This window comes from Brachyistius frenatus, unplaced genomic scaffold (assembly GCF_029030835.1).
Source record: "Brachyistius frenatus isolate BFR_SWC_R1_liver_20210118 unplaced genomic scaffold, ASM2903083v1 Contig_161, whole genome shotgun sequence".
Taxonomy (NCBI): domain Eukaryota; kingdom Metazoa; phylum Chordata; class Actinopteri; family Embiotocidae; genus Brachyistius; species Brachyistius frenatus.
In genome coordinates this window covers 612,379-633,895 of record NW_027210760.1, presented here as the reverse complement: position 1 = coordinate 633,895, position 21,517 = coordinate 612,379, and the positions used below count along the sequence as shown (strand labels likewise).

Below are 21,517 nucleotides of genomic sequence, written 5' to 3'. Positions count from 1 at the left end.
AAATATACTAATACAATGTAAAAGGAGAATACAGTATAATGTGGAGAAAAAAAAAACCACAAGTCTTCAAGCTTGATTTAAAGAAGCAGAGGGTTGCAGCAGACCTGCAGGTTTCTGGGAGTTTGTTCCAGATACGTGGAGCATACAAAGTAAACACTTCAAGTTTAGTTTTGGCTCTTGTAACAGAAAGTAGACCTGTCCCAGATGACCTGAGGGGTCCATAGATAGCCTTTTTTTTGTATACAGTACTTGAATTTTTTTTTATTAAAGTGTTTTTACAGCAAAGAGAAACAACTCCCTTAAAATTAAGAAATATTTAAATACATAACCATGCAACTGACAAAAAAAGACCAAAAAGAAAAAACAAATTAAACGTGAAAAATTAAACAAATTCATCCGAACAACCATACACACACCAACAACGTTGTCAGACAATCGTGTCACCCATAAATTCAGCCCAACAAACGGATATCCCAAAATATATTCAGAGGGTTCTATACACAGCGTTTCTTAAACTTGGAACTAGTCTTAAATACATGGGGTAGCATCCTGATTGAAGAGAGTACTTGTCTTTTTAAGAGATAATGAGCGTCTACAGCATACAAAATCCAAAAACTTGAGGTTAGGGAGGGCAAATCATCTGGCCATTTCCTTGTTCTGACAAATATTTGCTCCATTTTGTCCATCTTGCTATGTATGTGTCCTTTCTTAGTCTTAGCAGGAAGGTCAATCTTTCCATATCATGGATTTCTTTAAAGATTTCAGTCCAGTTTTCTATTGAAGGTGGGTCAGTTTGTAACCATTTACGAGTAATTGCTTTTTTTGCTGCTACTGTTAATATTTTCAGGAGGTACCTATCATTTCCTGTTATTCCTTCTGGTAGATCGCCCTAATAAAGTGACTTGCATGTGAATAGGATCTGCTGCCCAAGAATATTTTGCATAATTCTCCAAATGTTTTCCCAGAATATTTGTATCTTGGGACAGCACCAGAAGATATGGTGGTGATTTACACTCCCCTCCCCGCAATTTCTCCAGCATTTATAGTTTATTGTAGTTAGTATATCTTCATTTTAGGGGAAATAAAGAAACGAACAAGGTTCTTCCAGCCAAATTCACGCCAATACATAGAACAGGAAGTAGAAAACACGGTTTCACATGTATTCTCCCATTGCTGACTGGGTATTTTATCTTCTAGTTCTTTCGCCCATCTCTCCTTGATATATGTTGTGGTAGTTCCTCTGCCCTTTGTAATTCCCTGGTAAACTTTTGAAATTATTGATTTGGAGCTACCTATGTATGCCCGTACTGTTAATTGTATTATTTCATTAGGTTCTATGGTTACCTCATGTTTTCTAATTTCTTTTGAAAACTAGTGCCGTAACTGTAAATATCGGAAGAAATCATACATTTCCAAATTCTATTTTTCCTTCAATGCCTGAAAACTTTGTAATGTGTTTTTCTCCATTATTGTGCAGAAAGCAGCACCTTGGATTGTCCAATACGTAAATCTAGAATCTATACTATTTGGTTTAAATTCTGTATCATATGCAAGCCATCTGAGTTTTCTTAACTGGGTCCACAAATTAAATTGCTTTATAACTTCAAACCAGGTGTGCAGGGTAAATGAGACGATGGAGTTCAGGTGGTCATGATAAGTTAACATTAGTTTGCGGTCTGCGATCATTGCTTGTACTGGGATACCTTTGCATTCATTTTCCATCTCCTTCCACTTAGCCTCATAACCATTGTCACACCAAAGAACTATTGTTTTTAATTGGGCAGAATGGAAATAGCCTCTAAGGTTAGGAAGAGACATACCACCTCCCTCCTTACTAATGGTTAACGTGCTATATTTAACCCTTGGTTTCCTTCTGTTCCAAATAAATCTGGAGGTTTGTCTGTTCTAATCCTGAAATTGTCTGGTTGGGATTTTAACTGGTAGTGACATGAATAAATACAGTAGTCTAGGTAAAATGGACATCTTTATGATATCAATTCTCACACTTAAATTCAATAAGGGTGTTGACCAGTTACTTAGATCTTCTTTAATTTTGTTGTTTACAATGTCATAGTTTTTTTTTATATACAAGTTACTAGTACATTGAGTTAACCAAATTCCAAGGTATTTGATTGCTTTCTGAGACCAGTTAATGGGTATCCTTTGCTTTATAAGAGGTGATGGATTGTAGTTAAATGTTAATATTTGAGTTTTTTGCATGTTTAACTTGTATCCTGAATATGTACAGAATATGTCAAGGAGATCTAAAAGGTTAGGGAGGCCTACATCTGGGTCACGGATGTATGGTAATACATCATTGGTGTATAATGCTATTTTATGTTCCTTATTATTTATCAGAATTTATTTTATGTCACAGCGTTATTACTTGTGCTATGTAGAATGCAAAAAGGGTTGGGGAGAGGGGGCACCCATGTCGAGTGGATCTTTCTAATTTTATGCGGTCAGTCAGACGTCCATTTATTTTGATTCTTGCTGTTGGGGCAAAATGTAGAGCTTTAATACTGTTAATTGACTTTTCAGCAAAACCAAATCGTTCTAAAACCAAAAATAAATATTCCCAGCTCACGCAATCAAAAGCTTTTTTAGCGTCTAGGCTAATTTGATTTGGTTTTCCCGATATTTTCTATAACATGGAGAGAGCGTCTAATATTATCTTGAGTTTGCCTTCCCTGGACAAAACCAGTTTGATCGCTGTCAGTTAGGTCAGGAATAAAAGAATCCAGTCTCCTGGACATGATGGATGCATACAGTTTGTAGTCCTGATTCAAAATCAAAATCAGTGTATTACATACATTTTATTCTTGCCCTCTTTTGGGATGACAGAAATAATGGCTTCACTCCATGAGGGTGGGGTTGACATTTTTTTCAAGTGTCCAGTTAAAAGAGTTCAAAAGTACTGGAGTCAGCTCTTCCTTAAAGATCTTATACTATTCAGCTGGAAAACCATCACTTCCTGGTTGTTCTGCCCTCAATAGCTTTATATGTTGAAGAAATGTTTAAGTTAACTTTTGAGATGTGTTTTTATTGTTTCATGCTTAAATGGGTGTGGTGCTTTTATTTTGACACCTGTAATGAGGCAGGAAGTGAGAAACAGGAAGTAGAAAGTTGAGAGCTGTAAACTGCAGAGCATGATTGCAGCTGTGTGGCATCCCATGTCTAATCCACATTAATCCTTTGTCTGTATTCCTCAGAAAGCAATGGCTGTCAGTGTTTTATGTTCTTCATTTGTTGAATGATTAAGAATGGTGACCTTTGTTAGGATTTTGAGGTAAATGTGAACATAGGCTGTTTCTATTTAGCTGCTATCAATATTGCAGTTAATGAAGATGTTTTTGTATTTTCTTTTCTAGTTTCACTCTGATTCAACGTTGTCAAGATGATTTAATTTGTATGAAGACATTAAAAGGAGCACGCACGTTCACATTCCTGGTTCTTGAAAAGGAGTTTGGCTGGCTGTTTATCTGTTAACACTAAAGAAGTAAAACAGAGAACAGTACACTGGCATCTTATTGTTTTTTAATTTATTTACTGCAGTTTCCAATTTTTTTGTAATCTGTAAAGTCAAGTATTCATTCTGCTGTTCTCCAATTGAGGGCAGGTCTATAGATTTTAGGAATAATTTTATATTCGCTTTAGTTTCCTGTTTTGGTTGTGTAACTTTAGAATTTAAACCATCTACAAGTTAATTGACTGAGATGTAAAAGAGTGCTGGTGTGGTTCGAACCCCTGAATAAATAGTTCACTGGCATTTTCAGATATGTAACACTTTGTCACTACCTTGGTTTGAACATTTGTGTGCAAAGAGAAAGCACATTCAAAGAAAACACAGAAATGATCAGAGAGTGCAACATCAGTCACAGCAGCCTTTGGTGATGATTAGGTCTAGAGTGTGCCCTCTGTTGTGAGTGGGCCTTGTCACATGCTGAGTCAGACCATAGTTATTAAGGACACCACATAGTTCTATAGACCGTATGTCCTGGGGATTATAAACATGGATATTAAAATCGCCAACAATAACCAAAAATCAAGTCAAAATCAACAGAGTATAAAACGGTTCAGCAAAGTCATCAAAGAAGGTTGCACAGTATTTAGGTGGTATGTAAATGTTGAGGAATAAAGCCGGAGAGGAATTCAGAGCCACATATTCAAAATAAGTCAAATGACCATAGGACATCTGCTTGCATTGAAGAGAATCATTAAATAAAATATCAACTCCACCTCCTTTCTTATGCACTCTTATTTTACTCATGAAACTGAAGTTGTGTTCAATAAGAACAGCTGGAAAATCACTGCATGGCCTCAAACATATCGGAAACCACTGTCTGTAAACAAGGTTAGCTCTATAATAGAAGAGTCCTGGTGCTAAACTGGCCTGCCTGCTTGCCTGCAGTCCAGACCTATCACCTACTGAAAACATTCAGCACATCATGAAATTAAAAATATGACAAAGGAGAGCCCTAACTGTTGATAGGTTCAAATTCTGTATTAGGCAAGAAGGGGACAGCATTTCTCTTTCAAATCTCCAGCAACTGGTTTCCTCAGATCCCGAGCATTTACATAGTGTTTTAAAAAAGAGCCAATGCAACACAGTGGTAAACATGCTTCCAACCCAACTTTATTGAAACATGTTGCTGGCATCAAATTCAGAATGAGCATATTTCTATATAATAAACTTTCTCGGTTTCAACATTTAATATGTTGTCTTTGGTCTATTTTCAATTAAATATAGGTACATGATTTTCAAATCATTGCATTCTGTCTTTATTTACATTTAACACAGTGTCCCAACTTTTTTTTTTTCTATTCGATTTCCAAAAGAAAAGGTTTGGATTTTGACCTTTAGTTTGATTTTGTAATTTTTTTTGTTTTACTTATTTTATTTCTTATCTTGTGACAAGAGAGGTTACTGTGAGGAACAACATGTAGTTATTTGGCCAGGACACTGTCACATATAACCATTTGATTTTAGGAGGTTCCACTTAGGAGTATATTTACTACAACTTTCTTTAAAGGCAGAACTTCTCAGTATTGTGAATTTCCCAATAGTGTAAATGTACAGAAATATGTCAGTGTGAAAACTACAAAATTATTGCTACACCCTCAGGTTGTTAAATCAGTCCAATACCCTAACAACATTATTTCTGATAAGATGCACAAACCCATGAGTCATATATTATGATGGTTGTTGATGTCATCTTCAAATGGCTGCATATCTTTCGCAATAAGAGAATATTGTTGATCGGTAGACACATGGGTTTGACGCATTTTCTTTTATTTGACAATACAGGACATCATAGAAGACTGACACATAATCTAAGTCCACAACATGTCTGCAGAATTTGCTCTTCTGACTTCAACACATGTAGCTTAATCACTTACAGTTAACAACAGTAGAACCTAATTGCTGGACACATGAAATGAATGGAAGGGCAAAGGATCAGGTACAGACTTTGCAATAGAAGCTGTTTTTGTTTATCCCCCTGATGCTTTCACTGCTAATAGTCAGGGAAGAGGTCCACTGGAAAACTTGGTAGGTTTATCATGTACATCAAGGCCACTTGGAATAAACTGCCAGGATAACAATAAGGCACTGTCTTTGACACCTGCTCACCTCCACTGATGAGCAGCAATTACAGACAGTGAATGTTTGATAGACATCTGGACAATGCAAACCCTTAAATACATTGTGCTTATGAATGTGACACTGAGTTCATTCAGTCATTATACACAAGCATAGGTTGGTGACACAGCACTTATGTATACTGAAAAATAAATGTATGTGAGTTGTCTCAGGAAACAATTCAGCACACAACAGTTCTAGAGGCCACACAAAAATCTCTATATGACCATATGTTGTGCATTTTCCAGTTCACCAGTTACTTCAAGCTCCAGGTCCATTTCAAAATAATACTATACAGTGCATGTTTGACAGACATCTGGACAATGCAAACACGTCAATACGTTGTATGTTACACCTAGTTCATTCACTCATTATACACAAGCATGAGTTGATGAACAGCATTTATGCATCATGAAAAATGAATGTATTATGTGTTGTCTCAGGAAACAATCCAGCACACAACAGTTCTAGAGGCCACACAAATATCTCTATATGACTATAATGTTGTACATTCCCCAGTTTACCAGTTACTTCAACCTCCAGGTCCTATTTTTACTGTTACACATCCACCGTTCCACAGTAACCAAACTAACATTGTAAATAAAAAGCTCTTCATTTCACAACACAAATCCAGTACCTGAAAACCAAGGCAAAGATCGCTAGAGGTCAACAGTTTTTAGGTAGTCTTTTTTCAAATGCACTATGGCATGCTTGGGAATGTCTGAAATAAGCTGGAAAGTTATGCCACCTAGTGGGTTTATCACAAACTGCTTCATTGACGTATTCTTTTTAAAAGTGTGTGCCTTTGACTCTTGAACTTGATGCCATTGCATTAATAAGTTCATAAAAAATTTGGTTGAAATGCACTTATTGTAAGTCACTTTGGATAAAAGTGTCAGATAAATGAAATGTAATCAAAAGAGATCTTATCAGTCCGTGTCAAATAAAAGGTAGAAGTATTGTGGGAGATGTTTAAGTCTTAAATACTTTCAAAATTATAGATTTCAAAACTTTTTCTCAAAATTATTGAGGACTACGTCTTTGTTCTAGCATGACAATGGATTCTGAGGTGATTTTGTGTAATGAAGCCAGAGATTAAAAGGGTCTGGTACTGCATTTCCGGTTATTCATAAGGATACAGTCATTCAGACATCCCATCTTTCGCTTGGTCCTTTGATTGAATTTAACAATCACAGTTCTGACATTTTTTCTTTAACAAACTGTTTGCTGGCTTTACTATAGGCCAGCACGTACATCCCCCTACGTGCCAGCCCACATCGGCCTGATGATCTTACGCCTAATAACAGCTGGAGATAGTTGATGGGCATTGCAGGTGATGTCCCTGCATGCTTATACTATTTATGCCTGATCAGGGACTTCAGTTACTGATCAAATTTCAATAAAGGTGTTTCTTCACATTTACACAGTCCCTAGTCCTATTTCCTTTGTGCTTTAAAGGGTGGCTATAGAATTATAGAGCTTCATAGAACACACATTACTTCGAGTATCACTTTATCAATTGTGAAAGCCTTGTCTGTCCACAGAAACTTGAGATGTAGAAAGTGGTTCAACTAGTTCTGTGTAACTGAGAAAAAGTAACCTTGTACAAAACAACTAAAAGGCAGTCTCATGATGTCTTGCTTGTATATAGTGAGGTAAACCAATATGTCACCCATTATTTAACTGATTCAAATCCCAGTTTAGCTTTGGCAACAAAAATGATTGAGATTAAAAAAGCAATAATTCTATTTGTAGCATGTTTTGATGCAGACATTTTACATAACAAGTACAACGTAAGCTGGTGGCCAAGCAAATGAATCAAGTCAAAGCAGCTGAGCTTCATTGATACAGCATCAATTTCACTTTCTTGCTGGCAGTTACTGTCATATTTGTAGCAAGCACATTTAAAAACACAATGATGCTTCTTAAAAAGGGACATGATAGAACAATGTTGTAGGTAGACCATTCTTGGCTTGGAAATTACTAATAGGCAATAGTTTATACTGTATTCAACCCAAATCAGGCTAACATCCTTAACCTCTTGAAAATTTGCCACAGCAGCGGCTCACACAACATTCATCCATTGCACTGAAAATGAATGATCAAATAAGACAGCTACACTTTAATAAAAGTTACAGAAAAGCTTGTCTCATAAATTATGATTGATGGAAAAGTTCTTTGATTTTTTTTTTTTAAAGAACGTATTCAGTACCATACTGCACTTAGTAAATCACTACAATGCAGAATCAAAGGGTCCCTGGGATGGTTCCTTAGGATCTACATGACCCCTGACAGTGGCCAGGGTTCCCAGCAAAGGCAGTGGCAGGGGGGCATTGGCAGGTCACTGTGCAGATGGTGTCTGGATTTGGCAGTCACCATCATTCACTTGGTCCCCATTCCTGTATTTCAGTTCATCTTTTGTGGTTCAATGTGAAATGTGGGCCAGACTCCACACAGAAACTGAAGTTAGGATATGGCAATAGGTTATGGCTTAGATGTCAAATATATGTAATCATGATGAATAAATGAATGATATTAAATAAAAGTGATAATATAGACAAAGAGATAGACATACCTTTACTTTTGGTCTGCACCTGAGGTAGGTTGACCTAATCTGCAAGCTAAAATAAAATGAGCATTTTATTATAATGTACGTAAACTGTACTTATCATAATTGTTGTAATGTAAATGGCAGAAATAAGAAGTTACCTGAGAAGTATGTGCAGGTAGGATCCCAGACCTGTAAAGATGTGCCACCAGGCGTGGAACTGTGTTACGACTCCAACACCAAGGGGCAGTGTTTGTCTACTGGCTCTGAAATTTAAGGAAAATGTTGACTAAACATCTTGCATTTTTTACTTTTGGAGGACTATATACAGCTGGATCACTTGAACTAAGGCAAAGTATAATCTTTAAATACGCTTCTCTGCTAAAGTTTATTATTGCATCTGCTGTTTTAGGATATCTTGACTGCTAAAGCTTGTATGTTTTTTGGTAGCTGGAATTGTTTGTGATTGGATTCTTGTTTTCACTCAAGTAACTGTGAGTCATACAGAACAAGTTCAGAGTTAAACTGCTGGTCTTTTATTTCCAATTCTATTAAGGACTAAGTTGTATTTGACTTTCTACCGTTCGAGGTAAAAAGACTTGTCCGGGACAAGTTGGGACAAAATCTAGAGACTGTGTGAAAGTTTTCTTTGTTTAGTAATCAGTGGTGAGTTCCTATTGCCGCCCATTTGTAACACCTGGTGACGGGAGGCCTAACGAGCAGGGGGTGTGGTCTGACCAGCTGTAGTCAACCCTGTTGGAAAACCAGGAAGTGTTTGAAGCGTCAGCGAGGGCTCGTCGTAGGAAGACTCGGAGGATAAAGACAAAGGAGTCTTTCGTTGGAGTCTCCGGGGGACGCTGAGTATAACTACTGCCATCTGAGTATGTGTGTACTTTCCGTACCTGTGCGTATATCTACTCGTAGATACTATAGGACTCACACTCGTTCACACCAACACCGTAACCTTTCCTGTTATCTATCCCACCCGTTCCACTCATACCCAACACCTCGTCACAGGACAACTCTGGAACTACCAGTCAGCTGCCCGCAAGATAGACTTCATCTCTGGCTTTGATATCCAGCAATCACTTGACTTCCTTGGTCTCACTGAGACCTGGATCACACCGGACAACACGTCCACCCCTGCTGCTCTCTCCTCTGCCCTCTCCTTCAGCCACACCCCCAGACCCACTGGTAGGGGTGGTGGTACAGGTTTACTCATCTCCCCCAAATGGAGTTTTTCTCTTTACCCACTTCCACTTCCTACCCCACTGTCTTTTGAGTTTCATGCTGTGATAGTTTCTCATCTGGTACAATTAAACATTGTTGTTCTCTACCGTCCTCCAGGTCCTTTGGGAGATTTCTTGGATGAATTAGACATCCTCCTGTCAAACTTCCCAGAAAATGGCCCTCCACTTGTCCTTCTGGGTGACTTTAACATCCAGACTGAGAAGTCATCTGATCTTTTGCTTTTAATGTCTTCCTTTGCTCTCTCACTCAGTCCTTCCCCTCCTACTCACAAAGCCGGTAACCACCTGGACTATATTTTCACCAGAAACTGCTCCACATCTAACCTCACTGTAACTCCACTTCATGTCTCTGACCACTTCTTTATCTCTTACTCTCTCCCTCCCTCAAACTGACAACCCTCCCACATCAACTGACTCTGTACCTGTCCATCGCAACATTCGCTCCCTCTCTCCCTCCTCTCTCCCTCCTCTGTTTTATCTGCCCTCCCTTCAACTGACTCTTTCTCACTCATGCATCCTAACTCTGCCCCAGACACTCTCCTTTCTACTCTGTCTTCCTCTCTTGATTCTCTCTGTCCTCTTACATTACGACAGGCCCGCAAGTCCTCCCCAGCTCCGTGGTTGTCTGACTCGGTGCTCCCAGAGAGCCATTATGAGAGCAGCAGAAAGGAAATGGAGAAAATCTAACCACCCTGACGACCTGCTCACCTATCAATCCCTCATCTCCTCTTTCTCTGCCTCTATCTCTGCAGCCAAAAGCTCAACCAGAATTTAATCCACATTTTACAATCCCAAAAAGCTATTCTCCATCTTTTCCAACCTCCTTGACCCCCCCTCCTCCCTCCACCCTTCTACCAAGCCACTTTGTCAACTACTTTACTAAAAAGATTGATGACATACGCTCCTCATTTTCAAACCCAGCTTCTGTAACTACATTTCCATCATCTTCATATTCATCCCCTGCGCTTTCCTCTTTCACCCCATCTCCCAATCAAGTTCTTACCTTGGTAACCTCCGCCCGCCCAACCACCTGCCCTCTTGACCCCATCCCATCTCACATTCTCCAGTCTGTTGCTCCTGACCTTCTTCCTTTTCTCACCCATCTTATTAACACTTCCCTGTCAACTGGCTGTTTCCTGAACTCTCTGAAGGAGGCGAGAGTGAACTCTCTCCTGAAGAAACCCATCCTCAACCCAGCTGACATAAACAACTACAGGCCCATATCTCTTCTTCCCTTTCTTTCCAAAACTCTCAAACGAGCTATCTTCAATCAACTCTCCTCCTATCTTCACCATAATAACCTTCTTGACCACCAGTCTGGTTTCAAGGCAGGCCACTCAACAGAGATGGCCCTCCTTGCTGTCTCTGAGCAGCTTCACACTGCTGGAGCAGCCTCTCTCTCCTCTGTCCTGATCCTTCTTGACCTTTCTGCTGCATTTGACACAGTGAACCACCAGATCCTTATTTCCTCCTTCAGGACCTCGGTGTCTCAGGCTCTGCTCTCTCCCTGTTCTCATCCTACCACAACGACCTCACCTACCGGGTAACTTGGAGAGGATCTGTGTCTGAACCTTGTCCTCTCACTACTGGGGTCCCTCAAGGCTCTGCCCTGGGTCCCCTCCTCTTCTCTCTGTACACCAACTCTCTCGGCTCTGTCATTCACTCGCATGGCTTTTCCTACCACAGCTATGCTGATGACACCCAACTGATCCTCTCTTTTCCCCGATCTGAAACACAGGTAGCCGCACGAATCTCTGCCTGTCTGACTGACATCTCTCAGTGGATGTCCTCACACCACCTGAAAATCAACCTCCACAAGACTGAACTGCTCTTCCTTCCAGGGAAAGACTCTCCCACCCTCGACCTGACTATTACCTTGGACAACTCTGTGTTATCCCCGACCCTGACTGCTAAGAACCTCGGAGACACTCAACAGTCAACTCTCTCTTACTGCCAACATCACTGCAACAACACGTTCCTGTAGATACATGCTGCACAACATCAGGAGAATACGTCCTCTTCTCTCTCAGAAGGCGGCACAGGTTCTGGTCCAGGCTCTGGTCCAGGTTCTGGTCCAGGCTCTGGTTATCTCACGCTTAGACTACTGTAACTCCCTCCTGGCAGGTCTACCTGTTAGCGCCATCCGACCTCTGCAGCTCATCCAGAAGGCAGCAGCTCGACTGGTCTTCAACCTCCCAAAATTCACTCCCACTACTCCGCTCCTCTCCTCCCTTCACTGGTTACCAGTAGCTGCCCGCATCCGCTTCCAAACATTGGTACTTGCGTGCCGTGCTGCGAACAGATCGGGTCCAGTCTACATCCAGGACATGGTCCAACCTTACATCCCAGCCCGCTCCCTCCGCTCTGCTTCTACCAATCAGCTTGTTGCTCCCTCACTGTGAGCTAAACACTCTACAAAATCACGACTGTTTGCTGTCCTGGCTCCTAAATGGTGGAATGAGTTCCCCACCGACATCAGGACAGCGGAAACTCTGTACATCTTCCGCTGCAAACTAAAAACACACCTCTTCCGACTTTACCTTGAATAGTTGAACTTTAGTAGCACTTAAAATGGCACTTACTGATAGCACTTTGTAGTTTGGCTTTCTTGAAGAAATTGTATTTTCTTGATTCCTGTTGTTCTGGGTTTTGTACCCTCATGGTTGAAATGCACTTATTGTAAGTCGCTTTGGATAAAAGCGTCAGCTAAATGAAATGTAATGTAATGTAATCTTCAGTTATTAAACAATTTTTTTTTATCTCCTAAAATATTAGTTTTCACAAGAGGATGGTAATATATTGTCTACAGCAGGGGTCTCCAACCTTTTGTCCTCTGACAGCTACTTTGACAAAATCGAAGTGTACGAGAGCTACTCATGTTTAGTAACATGCCTACTGCAGTGCACGCGACTAGTATGTGGCCAAACTGTTTTGAACAGTGTCAAATAAAGAGTTCTAATATAAGATTTAACTGTGAAAATTCAGTGTTTCCCCCTGCCCCTCCCAAAAAAACACTTGTTTTGGGTCAAAACCTAGTATATGGCTGAACCCTGCAAGAAACTGGAGGGCTGTTAATATGAAAAGTTGCGGCATTCAGCCGATTAGCGGTGTAACTTTGATTTCTCACTTACTCAGTGACAGACACTCACTTTATTGCTCTAGCCCCACTGTTGCGGTTCAGACAAAATTATTGTATTTAAGTTATTGACATAATTTATGATCACCCATTTCTTTTCAGCTCAGTATGAGTCTCTGCTGTGTTTTGCAGGCATTGACGGTCACGTTGGTTTCAGCCCTCTGATTTCTGTGTGTTTCACAAGGGGTGGAGCTCAACCCAGCCTGTCCCCCCCTCCGCTACACTTACACAGTGTAGAACATACACAGGGGAGGGAGAGTGAGGGGAGATTGTTCACTTGTTGATCAATCACATTGTCATTCTCAGACAGGTTTAAAAAAAATGTATAAATAAAAAATACTGAAATGGATTGCCAAATATACTTGGGAGGCCCACCCAAGTAAGTCTATGAAACACGACATATTGTTCGAACCTTCAGCGAGCTACTCAGAAGCGGCAGCATGTTGGAGACCTTGGTCTAAAGCTTCATTACTTTATATTTTTTTATTAGAGAAACTGTTTGAAACTACATTGGTTTTATCACAGTTGATGATGATTTCCAGGTACTGATTTTACTTCGAGTTTGTCTGACCAGAGATGAGAAACATAACATTAACATACATTTTTTACATCATCATTTTCCACAATCAAGTTGTTAAAAGGAAGAAATTTCATTTTGTTTTTAGAAATCCACAATTAAGGACATTGATGCATAACAAAACCCTTCGTACTAACTTCAACCACTCACCTTAATGAGTCACAAAATATATTGTCAATGTTCCACAGAAGGAAGCCTAACATAAAGATACCTAAGGAGGTGTAACACAGCGGCCTGAGAAATGGGTACACCCTGAAATCAGAAAACAAAATCAACAAACGAACCACCATCAGAATATCGTTACTATTGTCCAATAATTAAAATTAGCTTATTTGACATGGTAATCTTTCATTTTAATGGTCCTCTCGGTTAACTTACCATGTTACAATGAAGATAGATCGCATCACTAGGCAAGCTACTAGAGCACCATACATGACCTGCAAAAAAGAGGCAGGTATTTGGGTTTGAAACACTGCAAAACTTGCGGGTAGAAGCAGACCAAATTGTGAGCTATTTACACATTTTTCAACAGGTCACCAGACCTCAAATGATAATCTGAGCAATACAATGAGACTAATGCTAACATAGCATGCTCGCACTGCCTGTTTCCATGCTGTTAGCTGTCATAGAAATGTGGCTTTCTTGTGTGTAGCAAGCATTACAGCGAATCACCTGTATTTCCAACGTGCTCCTCTCACGTTTTAGTTTTTTCACCTTTTAGTAATCCGATTCCTGTTGTATACCACCTTTGTGTTTGCCTGCCTTGCCCTGATTGTGCTCATCTGCTTTTAATAATCTTCCCGCCCTTATGTGTCTGCTGCATTCAAATGGAACTCGTGAGCTCGTGGTTACAACATTGGAAGTCGTGTCTACCATATGCTGGGTGTACAAATGGTTGAATTGTAAAAACGGCGTTGCTGGGCAACAGCAAAGTGGACGGCATAAAGAGGCCGGTATAAAGAGGTCCCACAACAACACAACAATTGAGCAAACTAACAGGCAGGTAACGTAGTGCAGGAAATGCAAAGGCTCAGAGGGAAAAGTTTAAGCTATGTGGAAAATCAACATTTTCTAAAGTTGGCTATTATCTTAGTTATGAAGAGAAATTCTACATGACTAAAATTACAATTTACTAGATTAACCTCCAACGGAAAAATGTATTTCCATCAGCCAACACCTCATAACTCGTGAACTCTGGGATTATCACACATTTTGTGTTCCGCTGTCGTGAATACACAAACAGGGGACCGTTCCGATGGACTCTTGTGTACACAGTAAATACGTACTGCAGCCATATTCCCTTCTGTTCATAGCTACTCTGTGTGTACGTTTTACTGTTTTTTGTAAACTAAGCTTTAGCACCATCGGTGCTCAGGCCCTAATAATAATTCCTTGGATAAAAATAGGGCTTTCGCACCATCGGTGCTCGGCCTCTAGTTTTATACACACGTCCTGTTAGAAGATGCTGCACTTTGTTTTTGTGCAGACAGTAGGCCTATGTGTTGAATTAATATTATTTACCTTCACAGCAGAGGTTAGCCTTTGAATTCTATTTTGAAATCCCCTCCAACCAATTGAGGAAGATAGCAGCCTACCTCTGAGCCTGGTTCTGTCAGAAGTTTCTTCCTGTTAAAAGGGAGTTTTTCCTTTCCACTCTGGGAGGTTTTTTTTTTCCTTTTAAAGCTGTCACTCTAATATGAATTGTTGGGTTTCTTTCTATAATGTTGTTACTATGTAAAATATTTCTGTGATGTGCAGAATGCTTATTATCATAGAAAGTGATTTTATAATACTCTTTATCAGATAGAAATGAAATTTCTTATCCTTGATTTGCAATTTTGGTAATCATGCAATTTTATTACAAAAAACTGACTAGAACTCTACAAATTATATCACAGATTTAGAGAAAAACAGTCGTGCTGCAAAATCAAGCATTTTTGATCTGGAGGGATGCATAAGGGTTTAATATTCTTTTTTTTTTATGATACACCTCAATGAACACTCAATATACCTGCTTTGAAAGGTTACTTTATGTTCAACCACCAGCATGCACCAAATGGAGTGTACATGTGTTGGCAAACCCCAAACATTACCTTAGCACACTGAGTCCTCATAGCAAACAATTAGCAATATAAGCCAGGTGAACATGATGCATAGCATTCCCTTACCTGGTGAAACACTGGCTCCTTCCACTCTAAGTATACCTACATGACATCAATAGAGAAACGAGTCAAGGGTATATGATGGATGTTATGCTTCATTTAAAGTATGGCTCAAAGGAAATGGTCAGGACTGTTAAAGTGAATGTTGATACTCACCACAGTGACTGAGATGCTGAAGATTAATAATAATGCAATAGGAAAAAAACCAATGCTGTCCTTTTGCTTGAAGCACTCATATCTGTAATAAAGAAAGTGTACGAAAAACATGAGTCCAGTTAATCAACAGTTTCTTAACATACAGTAATACAGTCTAAAATAGATGACATGCTGCACTTTTGTGAACTGGACCCAGTTATCAGTGAGGAATTCTCAAGTTCATGTAAAAGCCACAGTGACTCAGCGTTTTGCCAGTGATCGTCTGTATTGAGTGCTTTAACAACAATAAATCCAAAAGGATGACAGACTTACAGACAGTATAGAAAGACACATGTACTGTAAATCATCGGCAACTCGTCCAGCAACTGCAGATGACAAAATAGAAAAAACACAGTTAAATCACAAGTTCAAAAGACCTAACCTCACCTGACATCCTCACATCCAAGTGCCCCTAATGCCAAATCCTGGGCGTGTAGATTACATGGATACTCCCAGGAAGCTATATAACCCCACCCCTTAGCCCACCTGCATCTCATATAGCAGCGTCATGTGGAAGCACCAGGAACCAACACCGACAGCTAGGTGAAAAAGAGTCAAGAACAGAGTAAAGACATTATAACATATGCACTAAGAATGGCATCAGCAGAACATATTAAGACTGCAAAAGCTGTTTTCAATAACTGTTAGATGTTAGCCTGCTTCAGTGCTAATGGAGAGGCAACACACTAACCTGCGAGTCCAAGGAATGAGCAGATATAACGAAACTCAAGGCCGTCACGAAATGTCTGGATGGCCCCATAAATGGGAGGAAGAATCATAATCAGGTTACTAACAGTGTTCCCTGTTCAAAAAGACAAAACAAAAAGAAATCATAGCAACACAACAGGACCTTTAAGATATCTTAACATCTTTGAATGGCTGTTTGTTGAGGTGACATCACGACAGTGAGTGTTCAGTGACCCAGCCTTGTTTACAGGTTGTGATCATTGTAACAACTACATGAGTGGCATCTTATTGCCACGATTGCAGTGGTAAAATAAGGGTAGGTAAACCAATATGATTACACATCATTGTTTGGAATGAAACAAGACTATGACTTTATTGATTTGTCTAAATCTGACAGAGAAGTCAACAGAGGAATGGAACATTTGCATTTTGTTTCTCAGCTGATCAGAACTGAAATTTTCTGACCATTTTACTCATGTAAACACACCTTAAACAACATGAGAAGACAAGTCAATATCAGTGTTTTCCCCAGTTGTAGCAGCAGGTTTTGTGCATACATTGTATCTGTATTGAGGCCTACGCACATACTGTAAATTACGTGTGCACAGTAATGAGATGGGAAAAGACTGTCTTGCCACAGCATATATTCCGAAGGATTTTGGGAAATAACTTTTGTCAAACATAATAAAAGTAAAATAAAAACAACAACTATTGATATTTGACAAAACAGATATTAACACAACCACTCAAAATTCAAATTTGATTTGACTTACAACCTATTAGTTTTCTGTTTGACCCATATCACCCTTACATCTTCATGCTTAACTGAACTTTTTTCTAAGGATTGATTTACATCACTTCACACATCAATAGTCTCCTGTTAATTATACAACAACCGTTTAGAAATATGGGCTTTTTGTTCATTTTGAGGATTTTTTTGGGGGGGGGATATTAAATACCTTAATTTAATTTTAGTGTCACACAATGCATATAAATGGTTTCCTGTTGGCTATAATAACAACTCTTCGATTGAAAAATAAAAGTGCTGTTGCGTAATTTTGAGGAATTTTAATTGGAAAAAAAAGAGGAAATTATTGATATTTTGACACTACACTAAAACAGATTTAAGAAATTTTGTAATTTATCAATTAAAAAATCCCCTAAATTATGCAAAATCTTATTTTTACAAACTACAAACTGCCTGGAGGACAGGTAGCTTTGATAATAATTAGTTTGTAGCCTACATCCGTGCAGTATGAATGAGACGTTTGTGTTTCAACGTTTAATTAAGGCGTTATTGATCCAAGAAATTCAAATGTGCCAATATATTTTCCAGTTTTTCCAAAGTTGTGTTTTCTTGTCCTCCTATCGAAGTGTGTTTGCTGTAACGTTACTGTGTGACACTCACTAAGTTATAGAACTGTTTTCCTTCAGCAAATAAACATGAAAATGTGAACACATCTGATGTGTCATTGTGGACATCTACCCTCTTGTTGTTTTTACAATCGTTGTGCTCTCAATAGTGGCTCAGCACAAACTTTATATGGTTGAATAACACGTCTGTCAATTGACCTGGATATGAAGCATCCTTAAAGCAGAAAAAGAAAGAAAAAAATTCTAAAGAGATGAGACAGAGGGCAGTGTTCAGCGACCGACAGACCTGTTAGTTTTATTATTCAATATAGATTCTATTTTATTGTGTTTTTTACTAATATCATCCTACAGCAGTGATTGGCTGAAGCACCTTGTACTGTTGTACTTATGTAACAGTAAGCCAATTTATCGCTTCAAATTTGATCCCCAGTCCGTTCTGAAATTATATGGCTACAACTTACATAATCATGAGAGAACATCTAAGAATACATTAATTAAATGAAATAAACACATGTAATTAAAAACTCGTGTTTCAACCTTGTGTTTATTATCTCCATCGCTGTCAGTCAGCGCAGGCAGGTCTCTGTGTTTGAATGTGTGCTGCCACTCGCTCAGAGGATGATTTTTCACATAGATGAGCTCCACCCAAACTAAGGATGAGCAATTACACCATTATCTGTATCTGTATTTGTTAAACCAACTAAATTGTCTCTATCCATATCTGTGCTCGGAGGGGCGGGGCTTGATCCGGAAGTGGGTGGGACGTTTTTCATTTAATTGATATAGGTTGATCAAATATTGCTAAATTTATTATTTATTAGAAAACTATTTACGGAACAGCCACTGAATTGAGTTTCAGAGCAATGTCACAAAACTAATAGAACTCGGCCAATTTCTTTTTCAATAAAAGTTACTATATTTATTATTGTTGAGCTAAAGTGAAAAAAAGTCACGCTAGTCATATAACAATTAAAATGAAAATAATAATGTATTTTACTTTGTATTTTGTTCAGCAAATAATGTGTGAATCTGTCTGTGTTTACAGGTTTACATTTATTCACATAGAGGAGCTCCACACAAACTAGGTGAAAAAGTTTCTTTTATGTGAACATTTCCACGATACTCAACACACACATTTTGTATCACATCTTAAATTCAACAGCATGTGCAGGCTTTTTTATGTATGCATTTATATACATTTTTAATTGAAGGGGGGGTATTTTTTGTATCTACCCAATTACACAAGCATGCACTGTAGTAACATGGAAGAACCTTAAATGCCATTGCAGTGCACATAACTGTTATGGGGCCAAACTAGTTTGAAAAGTGTAAAATAAATAAATAACTAAAAGTATAAGTAAAAATAAATAAGACTTCAAGAGGAAAATCCAGTATTTCCCCTTCGATTGGGACCCCCTGCCCCAACCCGTCGAGGTCAAAACCTAGTATAAGGCTGGACTCTGTGCGAAACTGGAGGGCTTTTAATTTGCTTTTATTTTTCTCTGTTCAAACAGAGAAAACTGCAGTTTTCTCAGGCAAATATAGCTGAGTAAGTCAGTGAGTAAGACCAATTTCATCTGTGGGAAATGAGTCGGAGGCAGCACAAACCTATAGCCAGTCTGCTACCTGCATGACTAGGTAATGACATGGCATGACTGGCTAGCCCCTAATAATGACCAAGCTTAAAAGTGAAGGTAGTGAAAACCCTGAAAATAGCCGAGGGTTCATAGGGTCAAAAGAACGTATTGGGTGGAACTCAGCTGCGTGAATAAATGTTCCTAAACATGAGTAGTTTTTGGACACAGCTCTTGGATTTTGTCAAAGTAGCTCTCATAGGAAAAAAGGTTTAAGACCTGTGAACATGACACTTTCCCCTTTATCAGCAGGTGTCTGATAAAAGCCAAGGCGTTTCCACAAGTCCTTGGAGTAATCATTAAAAAATATGTGGACTTTGGTTACTGATAATAAACGCACACATACCAACACTACTACAGCATGTGTATGTTTTGTTTAGAAATTTCAGTGACAATTGCAAACATCCAAATGCGATGTCCCCTTGTATGTAAGAGACTCTTTACGTCCTCCCTTTGTGTCTGCTTCTGTTACACCAGGTGCTGAGACATTTCACAAAAGCACACACAAAACATTGTGGAGCTGCTGCTTTGCTGCAGGAACTACGCAACATTCCAGCCATTATTACCTGATTAATAGTTTAAATATCATACAAATTATTACCAGATGAATAGCTTGGTCAGTCACATTTGTGCAAACAAAATAATATTCAGTATTAAGGCCAGTGCTGAAGTCTAGAAATGAAATCCAAGAATACAGCAGGGTTACAGTAGGCCATTTCAGAACAATAAAATTAAGTGTATAACATTACAAAGAAAGATGAAAACTAAACTCTGACCCAATCTGCTTGAATTCCCTTTGGACTAACCTTAGATATGTGTGATAGCCCAAGTCTTTGCCATGTCATTTTGTGCTTCGGGTCCTGCTGACACAGACGCATTCAGAACAGTCCGACACAAACAAAGTTTAAATCTAACAAAATGGTTCCTGAGAGACCATTATTTCTATCATTACACAAAGCAATGAAGCACCCTGAAAGGAAGAAGTCACTCATACCTAAAATCGGAGTGGATCATGTGAAGGACTAACACAAACTTGTTACAAGGAGGAGCACATCTCTGAGCCGACTTGAAATTAAAATGGGTTAACCACCCAATTTCAAGTCGGCTTTGGATTAATGTAAAACGGTGTTGTGTGTCTATCTCGCTGCAACCGAAAGTATGCAAATCAGCTCGAGACAGAACAGGTTGACAGTATCTCAGCAGCAAACAGCGTGATCTTATTCCTGATGAATTTATGGCTGCAGGAGGTCAAATTAAGTTTATACAGAACAATTATTATTTGCTGAGCTGAACCACGATACTGAAATCCACAACAGTATTCTTACAGCCGCTGATCCTACCTCATGTTTACGTTATTGAGGAGCGACTGAGCGTACACAGTGACCCCCCCCCCCCCCTTCTTCCAAACCTTCCTTTAAATGAAACCTAAATTCCACAGGTTTTAAAGAAAAACATACGGGTCCATTTAACTCACAAAATTCCGCGATGTAAAAAGATACGACATAATTTTCTTCACACCAGTCGAGCGTTGAAGTCGGCCGCCCCCAGTATCCTCGCCTGTTTGCCGAGGGAGCCATGGTGGAAGAGGAGGAGACTGTGCTAACGGATTTGTAGTCCCATTACAGAACGAGCGCTCCGTGATCCCTGTTCCTGCATGATGTCGTTATACCACGTGCTGCAGCTATTATAGCTGCAAGCAGCAATTTAAGAGAATAAAACCTTTTTGCGTTCCGAAGAAGGAATCAGTTAATACAAAAACTAAAGACGTAAGCAGCAATGAACTGTTTGGAATTTAAATGTATACCAAGTTTGTTTGTTTGGGTTTTTTTACGTGTTTGACCGGTAATTATAGCCTGCTGTGTCCAAGAAATCTCTGTGGTCTGCATGTGCAGTCTATGGTACACCCTGAAACTGCTGGGAAAAAAAAGAAACCATTTGGGTAGTTTTTAACCCAACTGATGGATAAATATTGAACCAACACAAAAGATTGCTCATTTTCCTCAGCATGACGGGTTGAATGTTGAATCCAAATGCTGGATAATTTTAACTACAATGCTGGGTTAATTTTACCACATAAATTGGTTGAATATTCATTCCAAATGTTTGTTCAATTTAACTGGAATGTAGGATCCGTTCAACCGAATAAACCGTTTTTTATTTTCATGTCTTGTTTCAAAATCTGTTAAAAAAAAATGAAGTTCAATAGAATACACATATACAGACAAAAGTTTATAAATACTGTTGCAGTTTCAGAAAATATGTATTACTAAACATTTTAACAATGGAATTAACAGCAACATCCTAATTGCGACA

At 39.0% G+C, this 21,517-nt stretch overlaps 1 protein-coding gene across 6 annotated transcripts; it reads right to left on the bottom strand.

Moving 5' to 3' along the window:
- Window positions 1-4,619: 4,619 nt before the first annotated feature.
- acer3 (alkaline ceramidase 3) lies at window positions 4,620-20,781 on the bottom strand. Of its 6 annotated transcripts, none has more exons than XM_069716642.1 (12): window positions 20,679-20,776; window positions 20,011-20,064; window positions 16,201-16,255; window positions 15,996-16,048; window positions 15,783-15,835; window positions 15,471-15,552; window positions 15,321-15,356; window positions 13,531-13,589; window positions 13,303-13,404; window positions 8,351-8,455; window positions 8,217-8,262; window positions 4,620-8,101 (listed from the first exon to the last, which is right to left on the bottom strand). In XM_069716642.1, the coding sequence occupies exons 1-12, from the start codon at window positions 20,706-20,708 to the stop codon at window positions 8,048-8,050; spliced, it is 729 nt and encodes a 242-aa protein (XP_069572743.1). In that variant the 5' UTR covers window positions 20,709-20,776; the 3' UTR covers window positions 4,620-8,047. The 6 variants fall into 6 exon arrangements, with proteins under 6 accessions (XP_069572743.1, XP_069572745.1, XP_069572741.1 ...); XM_069716644.1 differs by having other exon boundaries at window positions 16,201-16,311; window positions 20,679-20,713; XM_069716640.1 differs by lacking the exon at window positions 20,011-20,064 and having other exon boundaries at window positions 16,201-16,311; window positions 20,679-20,781.
- Window positions 20,782-21,517: the final 736 nt, after the last annotated feature.